The sequence below is a fragment of the Leucoraja erinacea genome, chromosome 12, assembly GCF_028641065.1.
Source record: "Leucoraja erinacea ecotype New England chromosome 12, Leri_hhj_1, whole genome shotgun sequence".
NCBI lineage: Eukaryota > Metazoa > Chordata > Chondrichthyes > Rajiformes > Rajidae > Leucoraja > Leucoraja erinaceus.
Genome location: NC_073388.1, coordinates 13,458,079 through 13,477,726, shown reverse-complemented (window position 1 = coordinate 13,477,726; position 19,648 = coordinate 13,458,079). Strand labels below are relative to the sequence as shown.

At 43.6% G+C, this 19,648-nt stretch overlaps 1 protein-coding gene across 1 annotated transcript; it reads left to right on the top strand.

Moving 5' to 3' along the window:
- Positions 1-1,894: 1,894 nt before the first annotated feature.
- vbp1 (von Hippel-Lindau binding protein 1) lies at positions 1,895-19,162 on the top strand. Its single transcript, XM_055643621.1, has 6 exons — positions 1,895-2,051; positions 10,950-11,074; positions 14,068-14,134; positions 16,606-16,704; positions 17,292-17,430; positions 18,672-19,162. Exons 1-6 carry the CDS (start codon positions 1,971-1,973, stop codon positions 18,740-18,742), a joined length of 582 nt encoding a protein of 193 aa, XP_055499596.1. The 5' UTR covers positions 1,895-1,970; the 3' UTR covers positions 18,743-19,162.
- Positions 19,163-19,648: the final 486 nt, after the last annotated feature.

The following is a 19,648-nucleotide window of genomic DNA, read 5'->3' as shown; positions in this document are numbered from 1 at the left end:
AAACATTTACTGTACATTCTCTCCCCACATTGTGTTTCACTGGAAGGACTGTGAGCCAGGCAGCATCTGTGCATGCAAATAAATCAACAACTTTTCAGAAAGTGATCCCGTATCAGGACTGAGTGGGGAGAGAAAATTACCATGATATTGACGTGAAAGGGGGCGAGCATGTCAAGGGGCATCTTATTGATGCTATTATCATAATTATTTTCAAGAAATAAGACAAATCCTCTACAAAAGGATCAACCATGCCTCCTGTCACATGGAATGGTTTACAAGAATCCTTCCAGTAGCTAAAAAGCTCCTCCCAAAGATGAAATGTAGATGGTGTTGACTAACTCTCCCACTCCCATCAGACAAGAAGTGTGAAAACGCACACAGACCCACGCCTCATCCGCCGCCAGGATCGAACCCGGGTTCCCGGCGCTGCAGGACCGCCACCCCCCCCCCCCCCCCCCCCCCCCCCCCCCCCCCACATGTCCCAGCAGAGACGTCCGGAACGACAGGACACTGGTCCTGAGCAGCGGCCCCCAGCCAGTACGGAGAAGTGCCAACCCCAGCTCAACTCCGCCGGGCCAACCGACTGTTGGCGCCAACTGCACGTCCGGGGCCGCCACCGCTCCAGGTCTGTACTCCGGCTGCCGGCTGGACAGGCATAGCCAAGCTGCAGCCAGCGCCTCCCCCCCGCACCGGTTGCAAGTAAGGGTACGGCCCAGCAACAACTCAACATCGCCCGCAGTGCCGGAAACCCGAGCTCGACCACGGACAAAATGCAGGCCTGCACACAACGCAGCACCACAGCTGCCGAGAATGTTTATAGCGAGTGACCTACGACCTGGGCATGCGCAGTCAGAATACTAAACTCGCTTATTGTCTACTCAGGGGTGTGATATTTGTGCAATTTAAATGCATGGGAGATATTCGATGCTTCAGCATTTCTTGCATTTGTTGACTCTGATATTTGTTAGATATTTTCCCAAGTTGAATGAGATCAAGAGTTTTATTGTCATGTGTCCCTGATAGAACAATGAAATTCTTGCTTTGCTTTAGCACACCAGAACATAGTAGGCACGAATACTGAACAGATCAGTGTGTCCATATACCATTGCATAAATATATACACACTTGAATAATTAAACTGATAAAGTGCAAATAAACAGATTATTGGCTATTAATGTTCAGATTTTTGTCCGAGCCAAGTTTAATAGCCTGATGGCTTTTGGGAAGAAGCTGTTCCTGAACCTGGTCCTTGGTCTTCAGATTCCTGTACCTTCTACCTGAAAGGTAGTGTGGAGATGTGTGTGTGGCCAGGATAGTGTAGGTCCTTGATGATGCTAGCAGCTGTTTTGAGGCAGCGACTGCGATAAATCCCCTCGATGGACGGGAGGTCAGAGCCGATGATGGACTGGGCAGTGTTTACCACTTTTTGCAGTGTTTTCCGCTCCAGGGCGCTCAAATTTCCAAACCAAGCCACGATGCAACCAGTCAGCATGCTCTATACTGTGAACCTGTGGAAGTTAGAGAGAGTCCTCCTTGTGTTCTGGGACCAGGAAAGATCTTCAGAGATATGCACGCCCAGGAATTTGAAGCATGGGAGATATTCGATGCTTCAACATTCCTTGAATTTGTCGACTCTGATATTTGTTAGATATCTTCCCAAGTTGGATGCATGGGAGATATTCGATGCTTCAACATTCCTTGAATTTGTCGACTCTAATATTTGTTAGATATCTTCCCGATGCTTCAGCATTTCTTGCATTTTTTTCCACTCAGCGGTGTGATATTTATTATTTTCCGAAGTTGATTGCAGCGGAGATATTCGATGCTTCAGCATTCCTCGCATGTGGCCTTGAGTGCAGAGCGCTGCCCTCAGATGATTGACGGGAGCGCGGCGGGCGGGGGAGGGGGCGGGGCGTGCGCGCTCGCGCCCGGGGTTGCGTCACTCCGACAACGTCAGTGTGCTCCCCAAGATGGCGACCACCAGTGGGAGCGGCGATAGCAACGCGGCTCCGAGCCGCAAGCACCTGGGCATCCCCCAGTCCATCTTTGTGGTAAGGCCGCCTGTCCTCCCCTCCCCGGGAGCTGTGGTCTGGGCGGCGGCGGCGGCGACGGCGAGCTCGTACCTTTGTCGGTCTCGGAGCCCGCGCGTGTGTGTGTGTGTGTGAGGCCCGAGCCGGGCCGGGCCTGCGGACGGGAGAGCTACTGTCCCCATGGAGATGGGCGCTGGCCGGCCGCCGCCTCCTTGCCCTCCCGCTGCCGCTGCTCAGCTCAGCTCAGCCCCTCCACCCGGAGATCACTGCTCTCTGGGGCTGCTCCCACTCATGTGGCCCTCGGAGCCGAACAGATCAGCGGGTCCTGCTTGTGTTTTTTATGTGTATATATGTAGACGGACACAAACTGCTGGAGAGAAGGAATGGGTGATGTTTCGGGTGGAGACCCTTCAGACGTTACCGCTGAAGTAGGGGCCTCGACCCGAAACGCCACCCAATCCTCTCCAGAGATGCTGCTACCTGTCCCACTGAGGTACTCCAGCATTTTGTGTCGACCTTCGATTTAAACCAACATCTGCAGTTCTTTCTTTTACCTGTATGTGTATGTACGCATACATATGTGAGTATGGATATATATATATATATATGTGTGTGTGTGTGTGTGTATGTGTTTGTCATTGTTCTATCTGGGAAATATGACAATACACTCTTGACCCACTCCACGCCCTCACTTCTGGCGAGCTTTTAAGGGATGAAATCAGCCAGGCTTTTTGTATTGTTAATGATTATCATTATTAACATCATTCCTTCTCCAGGGAAGCTGTTTGCCCCGTTGAGTTATTCCAGCATTTTGTGTCCATCTTTGGTGTAAACCAGCATTTGCAGTTCCTTCCTTAACTATAGTGGTCGTTTGGTAAAGGTCCTGACCCAAAACGTTGTCTAACATTCCCTCCCCAGATGCTCCCTGAGCTGCTGAGTTACTCCAACACTGTGTTTTGCTCAAGATTCCAGCATCTGCAGCTCCTTGTGTCTCCAATGACTTGGGTACAATAGACGAGGACGGGGTTGTGCCTGCTATATATAAATATTCTACACACACATTTAAACTGGTACCAGGTATCAAACTGTTTCAGAGGTGATCAGCACCATGTCAATACCAGAGAAATAAGGGAGCTAACGTTATTTGGGTTTGCTGGATATATTTGGTTGATATCTGTTGTAAAATTTAGCTTAAGGAATATAGACACTAGATGAGGGGATTTAAAATATCTTGCCTGATACATGGACTATCTAACAAAAGGCTTCAGTAGAGGAATTTCCATAGTCATTCTTCTTCCTCGGGTCCGGCCATCTTCTACTTCACGTCTATCGGTCAGTGACAGTTGACGGTCAATGGTTGCAGAATTGGCTACATCAGTCACTGTGGTACAGTTTCTGTCGTCAGCATTGCCCGGGATGTGCCACGTGGAGGCTTCTGCTTGCATCCCTATAGTCATTGAAAAAGGGAGGTAGTGGGAGATGGAGGCACATATGGTCCATAGATTACTGTTTGTTTTATTTTTTAATTTTATTTAACACCATCATCTGGATGCTTTAGTTTGTGATTGAATAACTCAAAAGAAATGAAGCATCTGCAGTTCCTTCTTAAACAAATAGTTTATCGTTGGTTCACCCATAGAAAAGCTTGAGAGTAAAGGAGGGAAAATGCCGATTACAGGCCAAAAGATTGATTTGAATCCGATTATAAATTGAGTGCAGTATTCCAGAGAACAGGTTGGAGAAGCTGTAAATTCTGTTATGGGTAGAGTGGCGGATTAGTAAAGGATATACAAGAGGAAGAGAAAAAACTGCTGAAAGGAACTAAAATAATAATAAAGGCTATAGGAACGTAATTGTGCCATACCAAGATGTCATGTATCCTATCTGGGTGAATGACAGATTGGTATAGTCACTGTTCTGCCTGTGACCATAAGAAATAGTTGATTTGGTATGTTCCCAGCCCGTTCCATCATGCAAACCAGACCACCCCCCCCAGTCTAGTCCAGTCCCCACCACCAATGACCCATCTATGCTTCTTCACACTGCCTTGTAATCAAAGACCGGATTTTGATGGCTTTACCTTGCACTAAACGTTATTTCCCTATCATATATCTATACACTGTAAATGGATCAATTGTAATCATGTATTGTATTTCTGCTGACTGGTTAGCACTCAACAAAAGCTTTTCACTGTACCTTGGTGCATGTGACAATAAACTATAACTGAACTGAAAGGACCCGTGACTGACACCAGTGATTCTCTCTACTCCCGTGAGGCAGAAAATAACGAAAGCTTGAAAGCTGGATTTTACGTCACTGTTATCAGAATCTTGACATAAATCTTGCATACAATTAATTCCCAGTCTTCCATTCCTCCTCATTACAGCCCTTGCACTTATTTTATTTTTCTCTGCACCCGTAACACTATATTCTGAATTCTGATTATATTCAATTACGGTATAGGTTATTGTCACGTGCGCTGAGGTACAGTGAAAAGCTATTGCACCACCATATATTCTCGTATATGGTATGATTTCTTGCTACTTAAGTAATAAAATTTCCTTTTTTTAAATTAGCTATAACGCTAAAAATCTGCCTGCTGCCTTTCTGTCACGTGGCTCTGCACTATATGTGTTTGAGGCAAGAGAAATTGCAGAAAGAGAGGCAATATAACCATTATCAAATCTGTTTATTAGTTTAATGACTAACCTTACTGACCAGTTGTCAAGTATTATATATAACAGCCAACAGTATATTGGAGATGTAACAATGTTAGTTTCGTGGCAGTGTCTTTTGTTTGAAGAAGTTTGAACAGTGTTGGCCATGGAATTATTAGATCACGGGAAGGTGATCTCAATTGACCAAACCCTGTCCTCACCTTCTGCACTTCCAGTAAGTTCAGGATACTCAAATTATGAATAAGATCTTCATAGATGTTATCCATTTGTGCTGTGGTGCTGATGGTTATTGTATTTATTCCACCTCTGTCAGAGCTGACATTACAATAGAGTCAATATAGAATATAATGGCCAAAGGGCCCCAGGAATAGGCCCTTTGGCCAACAATGTCTGTGTCGAATATAATGTTAAGATAAACTGATCTATTCTACCTGCACATGATCCATGGCCCTCCATTCCCTGCATATCCACGTGCCTATCTAAAAGCTTCTTAATTGTCACTATTGTATCTGCCTCCACAACTCCTGGATGCAATATCAAGGCACCCACTGTCTGTGTAAAAACAAAACTTGCCCCTCGCATCTCCTTTAAACTCTGCCCATCGTAACTTAAATCTGTGCCTTCTAGTTTTTTATATTTCCACCCTGGGATAGAGGTTCTGATTGTCTACCTTATCTATGCCTTTACCCTCTAATCCACAGGCATCAGACTGGTAAACCTCTTCTGCACCGTTTCCAAAGCCTCCACATCCTCCCTGTGATTGGGCAACTAGAAATGCACCAAATGCGGCCTAACTAAAGTCCTATAAAGCTGCATCATGACTTCCTGCCTCTTGTCCCGATCAGTGAAGGCAGGCATACCATATGCCTTCTTTAGCACTCTTATCTACTGTTTATCTGTTTCTTAGTATGTCATGTGTGGGGTGGTGGGGGGGGGGAATAGGGGGAAACCGCTCTTCAGTCACTTACCTGGACGGAGATGCGCCTTTTCTCTGTGTCAAATCCGTGCCACTCGCGGCCTACCAACTGGATTGGCGCGGCCTTTCCTACCGGAGACCGATCCAGAACTTCAGCAGTAGGGGCAGTGCGGAATTACTATTGCGGAGCGGGCGATCCCTTGCCGGGGATCTTCAGTGTTGGAGCTCCATCCAGCGGGCCTGTGGACCTCGGAAGCCACAGTCTCCGGTGAGAAACGGCCAATTCATGAACTCCAAGCCGCAGAGTATGTTCCAATCGGTTCCGACGCCGGAGTTTCAATCATCCCGGCAAGAGAGGGCCTGTACATCAGGCCGTCCGTAGCAGCGACTGCGGAGGGTTCAAACCAAAGATCATAGAGCGGAACAAGATGGTTCACTCCGAAAAAGCCGTAGTAGGTGATGGGTAATATTCAGCGCCATTTCCATAACAGGCTTCCGTCATGGCGTCAACAAGAGATATACAGTGGCTTGCAAAAGTATTCATACCCCTTGAACTTTTCCACATTTTGTCACGTTTCAACCACAAACGTAAATGTATTTTATCGGGATTTTATGTGATAGAACAACACAAAGTGGTGCATAATTGTGAAGTGGAAGGAAAATGATACATGGTTTTCAAATTTTTTTACAAATAAAAAACTGAAAAGTGTGGCGTGCAAAAGTATTCAGCCCCCCTGAGTCAATACTTTGTAGAAACACCTTTCGCTGCAATTACAGCTGCAAGTCTTTTGGGGTATGTCTCTAGCAGCTTTGCACATCTAGAGACTGAAATTTTTGCCCATTCTTCTTTGCAAAATAGCTCAAGCTCAGTCAGATTGGATGGAGAGCGTCTGTGAACAGCAATTTTCAAGTCTTGCCAGAGATTCTCAATTGGATTTAGGTCTGGACTTTGACTGGGCCATTCTAACACATGAATATGCTTTGATCTAAACCATTCCATTGTAGCTCTGGCTGTATGTTTAGGGTCGGTGTCCTGCTGGAAGGTGAACCTCCACCCCAGTCTCAAGTATTTTGCAGACTAACAGGTTTTCTTCCAAGATTGCCCTGTATTTGGCTTCATCCATCTTCCCATCAACTCTGACCAGCTTCCCTGTCCCTGCTGAAGAAAAGCATCCCCACAGCATGATGCTGCCACCACCATGTTTCACAGTGGGGATGGTGTGGTCAGGGTGATGAGCAGTGTTAATTTTCTGCCACACATAGCGTTTTGCATTTAGGCTAAAAACATCAATTTTGGCCTCATCTGACCAGAGTACCTTCCTCCACATGTTTGCTGTGTCCCCCACATGGCTTGTGGCAAACTGCAAACGGGACTTCTTATGGCTTTTTTTCAACAATGACTTTCTTCTTGCCACTATTCCATAAATGCTCGATTTGTGGAGTGCACGACTAATAGTTGTCCTGTGGACAGATTCTCCCACCTGAGCTGTGGATCTCGGCAGCTCCTCCAGAGTTACCATGGGCCTCTTGGCTGCATCTCTGATCAATGCTCTCCTTGCCCGGCATGTCATTTTAGGTGGACGGCCATGTCTTGGTAGGTTTGCAGTTGTGCCATACTCTTTCCATTTTCGGATGATGGATTGAACAGTGCTCCGTGAGATGTTCAAAGCTTGGGATATTTTTTTATAACCTAATCCTGCTTTAAACTTCTCCACAACTTTATCCCTGACCTGTCTGATGTGTTCCTTGGACTTCATGATGCTGTTTGTTCACTAATGTTCTCTAACAAACCTCTGAGACCTTCACAGAACAGCTGTATTTATACTGAGATTAGATTACACACAAGTGGGCTCTATTTAGTAATTAGGTGACTTCTGAAGGCAATTGGTTGCACTGGATTTTATTTAAGGGTATCAGAGTAAAGGGGGCTGAATACTTTTGCATGCCACACTTTTCAATTTTTTATTTGTAAAAAACTTTGATAACCATGTATCATTTTCCTTCCACTTCACAATTATGTCCCGTTTATGCCTATATCTCCCGTTTCCCTTGACTGTCAGTCTGAAGAAGGGTCTTGACCCGAAATGTCACCTATGCTGTTCTATGCTCTTTGCTTTCGTCCGTCTATCCGCGCGTTCGCTCGCTCTTGGTGCCAGCGCTTCTCCACTCAGACTCCGCTAAACAAACACACACACGCACACACACACAGCATGTCTGGCAGATCGGTGCGGGCCGAGACCAGGAGCAGGGCGAAGGATGACATCAAACGGGTCATGGCAGCTATCGAAAACGTCGACCCGAAATATCACCTAGTCCTTTTCTCCAGAGATACTACCTCATCCGCTGATTTACTCCAGCCTTTTGTGTCTGTTTTCGGTTTAAACCTGCATCTGCAGTTCCTCCCTGTACAAGGTACGTGCCATTTTCATGTATATTAGTGCGTGTCCTGTCAGATTTGGCTTCCAGTCAGATTAACAATCGCGTAAGTTTCCACACACACACTTACTTCAGCAAATAGCGACCAAGGCAGTGCTGACAGTGATGGGGGAAATTGATGGATCGTTTACATAGAAACATAGAAAATAGGTGCAGGAGTAGGCCATTCAACCCTTCGAGCCTGCACCGCCATTCAATATGATCATGGCTGATCATGCAACTCAGTATCCTGTACCTGCCTTCTCTCCATACCCCCTGATCCCTTTTGCCACAAGGGCCACATCTAACTCCCTCTAGCCTGTCCAACCCCCTAAGAATTTTGTAAGTTTCTATAAGATCCCCCCTCAATCTTCTAAATTCTAGCGAATACAAACTGAGCCTATCCAGTCTTTCTTCATATGAAAGTCCTGACATCCCAGGAATCAGTCTGGTGAACCTTCTCTGTACTCCCTCTAAGGCAAGAATGTCTTTCCTCAGATTTGGAGACCAAAATTGTACACAATACTCCTGGTGTGGTCTCACCAATACCCTGTACAACTGCAGTAGAACCTCCCAGCTCCTATACTCAAATCCTTTTGCTATGAATGCTAACATACCATTCGCTTTTTTCATTGCCTGCTGCGCCTGCATGCCTACTTTCAATGCCTGGTGTACCAATGACACCCAGGTCTCGTTGCATCTCCCCTTTTCCTAATCGGCCACCATTTAGATAATAGTCTACTTTCCTGTTTTTGCCACCAAAGTGGATAACCTCATATTTATCCACATTATACTGCATCTGCCATGCATTTGCCCACTCACCCAGCCTATCCAAGTCACCTTGCAGCCTCCTAGCATCCTCCTCACAGCTAACACTGCCCCCCCCCAGCTTCGTGTCATCCGCAAACTTGGAGATGTTGCATTCAATTCCCTCGTCCAAATTCCCTCTTCCTCTTTAAAAATAATTTTTTTTTAAACATTTTAAACATTTAAAAACACACAAACTGTTCCCCGCAACGCTCATTACACTGCGAGAGGCATAACTGGTCAGTTTGGTTTAGTGAAATGCCAAAGGTTATGCTCCGGTGCGTACTACACGTCAGTCCATTGGATTTCGCAGGAGTGGACCATCTTCCTCCGCTCTAAGATCTTTGGTTCAAAGGCCCCGACCACGGGTAAACAAAGAGGAAGATGACTGAACTTTATTACCTTCCATCACAGTGAGAATTATTGATTCCACTGTGGTGGATGTTTATGTTAAACTCTATTGTGTATTGTGTTCTTTTTATTCGTATGGCTGTATCGTAACTGTATGGTAGCCCAAGAAGAGTAAGGTGATGTGCCTCAATGACTATCGACCGGTGGCACTAACACCGGTGGTGATGAAGTGCTTTCAGAGGTTGATCATGGAGCAAATCAACTCCTGCCTCGACAAAAACCTGGACCCACTGCAGTTCGCTTACCGCCACAACAGATCAACGGTGGGTGCGATATCGCTGGCCCTCCACTCAGCTCTGGACCATTTGGACAACAAAAACACATATGTCAGGCTGTTATTCATTGATTACAGCTCGGCATTTAATACTATCATCCTCTCCAAGCTCGTTACCAAAATCGCAGATCTGGGTCTCTGCGCATCCCTCTGCAATTGGATCTTCGACTTCCTCATCCACAGACCGCAGTCTGTTGGTATTGGTGGAAATGTTTCAGACTCGATAACAATCAGCACGGGAGCACCTCAAGGCTGCGTGCTCAGCCCCCTGCTGTACTCACTCTATATTCATGACTGCGTAGCCGGTCATAGTGCGAACTCCATCATCAAGTTCGCTGACGACACCACTGTTGTGGGACGTATCACTGATGGGGATGAGTCCGAGTATAAAAGAGAGTTCGAGCAACTGTCCATATAGTGCCAGCACAATAACCTGGCCCTCAACACCAGCAAAACCAAGGAACTGGTTGTGGACTTTGGAAGGAGTAGGATGGGGACCCGTTTATATCAACGGGTCGATGGTTGAAAGGGTCAAGAGCTTCAAATTCCTGGGCGTGCACATCCCTGAAGGTCTTTCCTGGTCCGAGAACACTGATGCAATTATCAAGAAAGCACATCAGCGCCTCTACTTCCTGAGAAGATTACGGAGAGTCGGTTTGTCAAGGAGGATTCTGTCTAACTTCTACAGGTGCACAGTAGAGAGCATGCTGACCGGTTGCATCGTGGCTTGGTTCGGCAACTTGAGCGCCCTGGAGAGGAAGAGACTACAAAAAGTAGTAAACACTGCCCAGTCCATCATCGGCTCTGACCTTCCTTCCATCGAGGGGATTTATCGCAATCGCTGCCTCAAAAAGGCTGGCAGTATCATCAAAGACCCACACCATCCTGGCCACACACGCATCTCCCTGCTACCTTCAGGTATAAGGTACAGGAGCCTGAAGACTGCAACAATCAGGTTCAGGAATAGCTATTTCCCCACAGCCATCAGGCTATTAAACCTGGCTCGAACAAAACTCTGAACATTAATAACCCATTATCTGTTATTTGCACTTTATCAGTTTATTTATTCATGTGTTTTGTAGTCAATGCCTACTTTGTTCTGTTGTGCTGAAGCAAAGCAAGAATTTCATTGTCCTATCAGGGACACATGACAATAACTTGACTTGAACTCAAATTTAACTGTACCAATTGGTGCATGTGATAATAAATGTGAGCTTGAACTATTTGCATGGCCGCATTTAGGGAGCTACTAAGGGCTTGGACCTTAAAATGCCTCTGCACATCAACGTTGGAGGTTTGCCCAGCTGCATAATTCAATTACTCACATATGGTTCTTTGCTCTTTATTTAATGGCACATTTCTTTTTAAATTCATCAGTTAATCGTATTAATTTTCTTTCCTAATCTTTTGTCTCCCAGGAGGATGTTATAGCATTTATGAAGCAACCTGGTAATGAGACAGCAGACCTTGTGCTGAAGAGGCTAGATGAACAATACCAAAAATACAAATTCATGGAACTGAATCTATCGCAAAAAAAGAGAAGGTGAGAGATCATGTCAAATCGTTAAATGTCCAATCTGTTAAATCATGTTAGTAGTTAAGTAATGATGTTTATCTTTTTTTAAAACAAATGGATGGTTTAGCCTGCAGTTGAAGAAAAGCAATTGATTCTGGTATTGTTTGTAGAAATATTTCTCAAGAGTTTATATCTCCTATATCTCATTGATAGAACTTCTAATGTACAATGACTGCAAAGAGTAAGTGATATTTTTAGGAGATGGAATAGGATTTTTTTTTAAATATATAACTATTTTGTAAACAACATTCTGAAATTCCATTTGTTTTCCCGCAAAAAACTAAAGCTAACTGTGTTTTCAGGTGCCAATTAGTTTGCATTTTGTTTCTATTACATATATTCTGCATTTTTTGGCTCAGTTCCTCTTTATATTCCAGTTAATAGAACAGTACAGTACAGCACAGGAACAGAGCTCTGTGTCGACCATGGTGCCAAATTAAAGTAACCATATCAGACTATACATGATACGTATCACTTAATTTCCAGCTAGTCCACATGGTTTTTAATTTGAAATTTGCCTGTCAGTTTAGTCCTGTTAAAAAGTAAAAACGGAGGCTGATCAAATTACTTGTATGATAAAGTATTCAGTAACATGTAAATAACTTCAAACTGACCTTTACTAATATGCCCACAGCCAAGAAAAGTATGGACACCTATAGACATAATAGGCAGCTGGTATTTTTGAACCTTTGGGTCACAGCTAATTCAAAGCAAAATTCAGATGGTATTAGTAGAAAACTTACTAATAAACACTCAAATGCTCAATCTGTCACATGAGTGAAAGATGAATGCAGTATTTTGTTTTGGTTTTGAATTTCGTAAAATAAAATTATGTGACAAACAATCCTAATTCCTATCAGAATCCTATCGTGTCTAAATGAGAGATAAATTATAGCATAGTAGTTATCGCTACTGTCTTATAGTACCAGTAATCTGGGTGAGATCCTGCCCTCTAGTGCTGTATATGTGGAGTTTGCATGTTCTCCATGTAAATACCGTGAGTTATTTCTGGTTTTCTCCCACATCCCAAAGATGTGGTAAGTTACTAAGTTATTGTAAAATTATCACCGAAGTATTTGGGAGATTAGCGAAACAGAGTAGAGTTGGTTGGTAAATAAATCACAGGGAAATAAGTGGGAGAATAGTGCTGCTGTGAAATCCAGCACTGACTCAATACTGACTTGTGGGGTACCGCAAGGCTCAATGCTGGGACCCCATCTATTTACAATATATATTAATGATTTGGACGAGGGAATTGAATGCAACATCTCCAAGTTTGCAGATGACACGAAGCTGGCGGGCCAGTGTTAGCTGTGAGGAGGATGCTAGGAGGCTGCAAGGTGACTTGGATAGGCTGGGTGAGTGGGCAAATGCATGGCAGATGCAGTATAATGTGGATAAATGTGAGGTTATCCACTTTGGTGACAAAAACAGGAAAGTAGACTATTATCTGAATGGTGGCCGATTAGGAAAAGGGGAGATGCAACAAGACCTGGGTGTCATGGTACACCAGTCATTGAAAGTAGGCATGCAGGTGCAGCAGGCAGTGAAGAGAGCGAATGGTATGTTAGCATTCATAGCAAAAGGATTTGAGTATAGGAGCAGGGAGGTTCTACTGCAGTTGTACAGGGTCTTAGTGAGACCACACCTGGAGTATTGCGTACAGTTTTGGTCTCCTAATCTGATGAAAGACATTCTTGCCATAGAGGGAGTACAGAGAAGGTTCACCAGACTGATTCCTGGGATGTCAGAACTTTCATATGAACAAAGACTGGATAGACTTGGCTTGTACTCGCTAGAATTTAGAAGATTGAGGGGGATCTTATAACCATATAACCATATAACAATTACAGCACGGAAACAGGCCATCTCGGCCCTACAAGTCCGTGCCGAACAACTTTTTTTCCCTCAGTCCCACCTGCCTGCACTCGTACCATAACCCTCCATTCCCTTCTCATCCATATGCCTATCCAATTTATTTTTAAATGATACCAACGAACCTGCCTCCACCACTTCCACTGGAAGCTCATTCCACACCGCTACCACTCTCTGAGTAAAGAAGTTCCCCTCTCATGTTACCCCTAAACTTCTGCCCCTTAATTCTGAAGTCATGTCCTCTTGTTTGAATCTTCCCTATTCTCAAAGGGAAAAGCCTGTCCACATCAACTCTGTCTATCCCTCTCATCATTTTAAAGACCTCTATCAAGTCCCCCCTTAACCTTCTGCGCTCCAGAGAATAAAGACCTAACTTATTCAACCTATCTCTGTAATATCTTATGGAAACTTACAAAATTCTTAAGGGGTTGGACAGGCTAGATGCAGGAAAATTGTTCCTGATGTTGGGGAAGTACAAAACAAGGGGTCACAGTTTAAGGATAAGGGGGAAATCTTTTAGACTGAGATGAGGAAAACATTTTTCACACAGAGAGTGGTGAATCTCTGGGATTCTCTGCCACAGAAGGTAGATGAGGCCAGTTCATTGGCTATATTTAAGAGGGAGTTAGATGTGGCCCTTGTGGCTAAAGGGATCAGGGGGTATGGAGAGAAGGCAGGTACAGGATACCGAGTTGGATGATCAGCCATGAGCATATTGAATGGCGGTGCAGGCTCGAAGGGCCGAATGGCCTACTCCTGCCCCTATGTTCTATGTTTCTAAGTTTCTGTAATAGGCAAAATGGCCAGCTTCTACTTTGTGAGTAAATGTGAAATGTGTTTCTACATTGATGCGGTTGGATGATGCTGCATATTGCTTGTGGAGGGGTGCGGGGCACAACAGGGCTTTCAGTTGTGCATAGCACCAACCTTACTTGGTGTAAGTGCTTAGATTTTGTTTCAATCAGGTTTAAGGCTTAAGGTGGAGATCTTTTACATCTCAGGTCTTGCATGGTTAGTTGAATATTTCTATGAAAAGTGATAGCTTATAAGCTAGAAGATGATTACTTACTTCTTCTCTTTCCTAGGCTAAAAAGTCAAATTCCAGAAATTAAACAGACGTTAGAGGTCTTAAAACACATGCAGAAGAAAAAGGTAAATCTCATCAAAGCCTCACATAAAACTGGCCAATTGACTGTTTATTTGTTCATTGCTCTTGGATGTCTGTTGTGTATTTTGGTTAATCATAGAATCATACAGCATAGAAACGGGCACTTCAGCCCACCACAGTCACTAACTTGTACCACCCAATCATTCCCCCGATTATTGTCTTTATTTCAAATCTACTTTAAAAAAAAATATGAGCACTTAATTCACATTATAAATTTATGATTTATAAATCAGAGCATTGAGTATAGAAGTTGGGATGTAATGTTTAAAATTGTACAAGGCACTGGTAAGGCCAATTCTGGAGTATGGTGTACAATTTTGGTCCCTAATTAAAGGAAGGATGTCAACAAAATAGAGAGAGTACAGAGGAGATTTACTAGAATGTTGCCTGGGTTTCAGCAACTAAGTTGCAGAGAAAGGTTGAACAAGTTAGGGCTTTATTCTTTGGAGCGCAGAAGGTTAAGGGGGGACTTGATAGAGGTTTTTAAAATGATGAGAGGGATAGACAGAGTTGACGTGGAAAAGATTTTCCCACTGAGAGTAGGGAAGATTCAAACAAGGGGACATGACTTGAGAATTAAGGGACTGAAGTTTAGGGGTAACATGAGGGGGAACTTCTTTACTCAGAGAGTGGTGGCTGTGTGGAATGAGCTTCCAGTGAAGGTGGTGGAGGCAGGTTATTTTTTTAGCATTTAAAAATAAATTGGATAGTTATATGGACGGGAAGGGAATGGAAGGTTATGGTCTGAGCGCAGGTATATGGGACTAGGGGAGAATATGTGTTCGGCACGGACTAGAAGGGTCGAGATGGCCTGTTTCCGTGCTGTAATTGTTATATGGTTATATGGTTATAAAGGGTGCAATTAAATTAATTAAAGTCCATACAGATAGATTTTCATAAATTCAGACTTTAGTCTTACCTTTCAGTTAGAGTTGATTCATGGGGGCCTTTTTTGTGTTCCAGCACATCAGCGGGGACTTTGAAGGCTTTCTTGCACTTTAATCCACTTCGCAGCACTTTCTTCAGCCTTTTTAATGCTTTTCCCACTAAATACAATTAACCTGCTTCAAGTTTCAACGACATTTATTCCACAGAATAAAAAATTGGAATCTCCAGTAAAACAGGCATCTGTGAAGCCCCCTCAGCCATTTTCTGTGCTAACCTGAAACAAAGCGCGTGATTGGCCAACTGGCAGACAACTCAATGTTAAACGTGCTTTGATTGGACCAAAAAATTCCCGACATTTTTCCGGTTTTTCTCTAATTTAATAAAAATGTGCAAGTCTTCTTCATATCGAGTTTCAGGGGTGATTTATATAAATATTTTTACACAATATGTAAAAATTTAATGTAGTTTGGTGACTTTGGTCACGAAACTGCAGAATAAAGCTCCTCGGCCCACAACCTAATAGGTACCCAACCAGATGCAACTAAATTTAATGTAGCTCTTTTTTTCCAAGAACCCTTTTTTGCTTAAGTCCAAGTCAAGAGTCAAGAGAGTTTTATTGTCATGTGTCCCAGATAGGACAATGAAATTCTTGCTTGCTGCAGCACAACAGAATATGTAAACATAATACAGAACAGGAGATAAAAGTTCAGTGTCTATATATCCATAGACCATATATATATACACAATAAATAAACAGATAAAATGCAATAGGCTGTTATTTTTCAGAGTTTGGTGGTGGTGGGTCCACTCCAGTTTAAATTCCATTTCGAATATTTTTGGAGGACCAAGAAGCAAGGGTACTCCAGCTCCAGGGAGTAATTCTGTGTTGGTTTTCAGAGGTCGCGGTGAGGCGGCGACCAGACAGCAATGGCGGCCAGATCTCCCACAATGCAAAGGGAGGGAGAAAGTGGCCGACGCCGACTAGTTGCCATGGCAGTGCACATGTGCAGGGCGGCACATGCTCACAACCATGGCCTATGATACTGGCGGTGGTTGTGCGCATGTGCAGGCTGTGGCAGTGCGCATGTATAAGGTGGCTGGCCGTGCCGGTGGATGAGGAGCGAGCCGAGACCCGAATACGGATGGCGGCCGGAGACGGACAGTGACAGAGAAAGAGATAGAAAGGGGGCCCGCTCAGAATTAAACGATAGGTATCCCGGGTGCTTGCCAAGCCGGGAAAAATGGCATGGCATTTAGGTTGCCCGGAGGGACTGTAGGTTGGCAATGGCACCCAGGCAACCGCTAATTTCGAACCCTGAAATTTTAACTGATCTCTCCCCACAGGCAAAGCTTAAGTCATTCCAACATTTTTTGTATTTCATTAATCTGTCATTCATCAATCAAATTGATACCTCTAATGCTTTTCTATCTTCTATTTTAATTATATTCAATGCTCAGGTGGATATCTGAAGCCATGTTTTGAGGTTCTGTATTTACTAAATATACATGAGAGACAGTGTATTTGCTTGGTGTATTTGATTGTAACCTTCTGCGTTTTATTTTAAAGGATTCCACAGATCCAATGGATACTATGTTTCTCCTGGCAGACAATTTATATGCTAAAGCTTCCGTCCCTCCTACAGATAAAGTGTGCTTATGGTTAGGGGTAAGTTCAGAGTCTCTTTTGGCTAATTATGAGAAGAACGCGTGCTTGGGAATAAAGTCTTCATGATCGTGTATTTTCACTGTAAGTTGCAAAGCTACTGTTCCGTACACAAAAGCAAAATGCTACAGATGGGGGAAAAACAGAAATAAAAGAAGCAGATGCTGCAAATAGCAGACTCAAAAGTATCTGGAGAGAAAAACATTTCTGGTTAATGGCCTTAAACTGGAAAGTTGCACGATGAATCATGTTATATCTCTATTAATCAACAGATTTTATTAATGTGAAATAGGATCCAATCTATAAATGTTACCAAAGTATTTTGAGATAGAAAACCTGATGTTACTTACATTTTATGGTATTTAGTGAAAATGAGAGCAAGTGTATCTTTATTCAGCTGAGTAATATGCGCCTTTCTTAATGGCTGATACCCACCCACTTTCCATGAACAGTATCCATTGTACAACATCACACGTCCATGACAAGCCCATGATATAGAGTTCTTACTATTTATATTTTTAAAAGTGTAAACGAGGTGAAGATGAGGACTAATGAAAAAATGATTGAGAAAGGTTTCTGTCTTACTTCAGGCCAATGTAATGCTTGAATATGATATTGATGAAGCTCGTGCGTTACTTGAGAAGAATCTGTCAACTGCAACGCGTAATCTGGAAGGGCTAGAAGATGATCTGGATTTCCTTCGCGATCAGTTCACCACCACAGAAGTCAGTATCCTTTAGAACAAGTTGGCATTGGCCTTTGAGTTTATTCAGGAAAAATGCCGAGCTGCCTTGAATATTTGGTGGCACAGTGGCACACCTCACAGCTTCTGTGATCCAAAGTTAATTCCCGACTTCCATTGCTCCACGTTGAATTTGCATCTTCTCTCTGTGAAGCTATGGGTTTCCTCCAAGTGATCTAGTTTCCTCCCACATCCCAAAGACATGCAGGTTAATTGCCCACTGTAAATTACCCCTAGTATGTGGCAGAATCTGGGGTAGTTGAGGAGATAATTGCAAGATTAGAATGGGGATTGCAATAAATGGGTGCTTGCGGGGATATTATTTTAAAATCTCAAACCTAGTTTACTCGCTACAATGGCCATTCAGAAGGAATTCATCTCTCATATGTCTTTTAGCAAACTTCTATCAATGATAGGCACGGTGGCGCAGGAGTAGAGTTGCTGCCTCACAGTGCCAGGAACCCTGGTTTGATCCTGACTACAGGTGCTTGTCTGTGCGGAGTTTGTACATTCTCCCCTTGACCTGCGTGGGTTTTCCCCGGGGTCTTTGGTTTCATCCCACACTCTAAAGACGTGCAGGTTTGTAGGTTAATTGGCCTGGTAAAATTGTAAATTGGCCCTAGTGTGTGTAAGATAGTGTTAGTGTGTGGGGATCGCTAGTCGGCATGAACTCGGTGGGCCGAAGGACCTGCTTCTGCGCTCTATCTTTAAATTAAACTAGACAGGGTGTGATGATAGGATCCATTGTTTGATTCAGATTAGTGTGTTCGTAGGTGAAGGAGGGTTTTGTTTGCTGGCTGCATTATCCAAGACTATAATCATGAAATACACCAACCAAACATCAAGAGGAAACCTTCCAGTCAACAGAGCACTTTGAAACGTACTGGTTGTGTAATGTAGGAATAAACACAGGTAGACCAGACTAGATAGTTGCCAGTAAGTCACTTTGATCAAGTAGATAACTTGCATTACACTCACGTTTCGTGGTCATTTTTCATGATGTCTTATTTCAATAGATTCTGAATTCATATAGTGACATGTAACACTCGAATAACTGTTACTTTGCCACACTCCCCATCATGGTCAAGTATGGGCCCATTGAAGAGCTCTTTTCTTTCTATAACGTTTTTATTAACAGGAAATCTTCTGGTATATGGCCAGTACTCGCATTCACCGACTGAAAATGACTGTGATACATCTGATTTCTCCTTAATTGATTGAATTTTAGATATGGCACGAGTGTATAACTGGGACGTTAAAAGGAGAAGCTCCGAAGCAGCATCTAAAAGCACTGCATAGCTCACCAAAGCACATTTTACATAGTTTAACTACCACACTCTCCTTTGTTTTCTTAAAAAGAATTCCACCGATTTGGCAACATTTGCGTTTGGACAGCTGCAGTTATTTAGTCTTTGGGAAATGCTGAGAAATTGAATGTTAGACCCGAGAACAGATGAGAGACAAACTACGGAAATGTAGAAACGCTGACTTATTGCATGCTTACATGGCATTTGTGGTAATGGAAAAGATTGTTATAAACTACAGGTTCAAGATGTATTGTTGCCAGTTTTCACTGCAAGCCACACTTGCAGCAGTCCTGCAGCCTAGTCAAACAGGCACATTAGACACCTTGTGTATCCATGCAACTTGCTGCGATACAATACCTGTAAAGATTTTGTATGGTTTTATCATGAGATGTTAATAAACTGCTGAACAAAATATGTGCTCCTGTAGTATTTAACTGTCAGATCAGTGGTGGCGAAGAACAGCATTTTCCATTTCAAGCGCTCGGTGAATGGGTTAAACATTCCCAGGTCATATTGGCATAGGTCAGGTGGTGAGGAAAATCCCAGCTGTGAACTTGAAGAAATTCAAGATTTTTCTAACTTCCACCCTGCCCTCATTCACTTGGACTATCTCTGACACCACTCCCCCCTTTCCGATCTTTCCGTCTCCATCACAGGGGACGGGCTATGTGCTGACTTCCACTGCAAACCTACTGACTTTCACAGTTAGCTTGATTATACCTCCTCTCACCCTGCCTCTTGCAAAAACGTCATCTCTTACTCTCAATTTCTCTATCTCTGCCGTACCTGCTCCCCAGATGATGATTTTCACTCTAGGATATTTGAGATGTCCTCTTTGAGTCAACATGATTTTTCCCGTGCTGGTCTGGATGGAGCCCTCACCCATGTTTTCTCAGTG

Bases quoted from the DNA above. Each gene is read 5' to 3' on its own strand.
- vbp1 (XM_055643621.1), top strand. From the start codon at position 1,971: ATGGCGACCACCAGTGGGAGCGGCGATAGCAACGCGGCTCCGAGCCGC. The intron at 2,052-10,949 runs GTAAGGCCGCCT...TTTGTCTCCCAG, and splicing joins TCCCCCAGTCCATCTTTGTG to GAGGATGTTATAGCATTTAT. The intron at 17,431-18,671 runs GTATCCTTTAGA...ATTGAATTTTAG, and splicing joins GTTCACCACCACAGAAGTCA to ATATGGCACGAGTGTATAAC.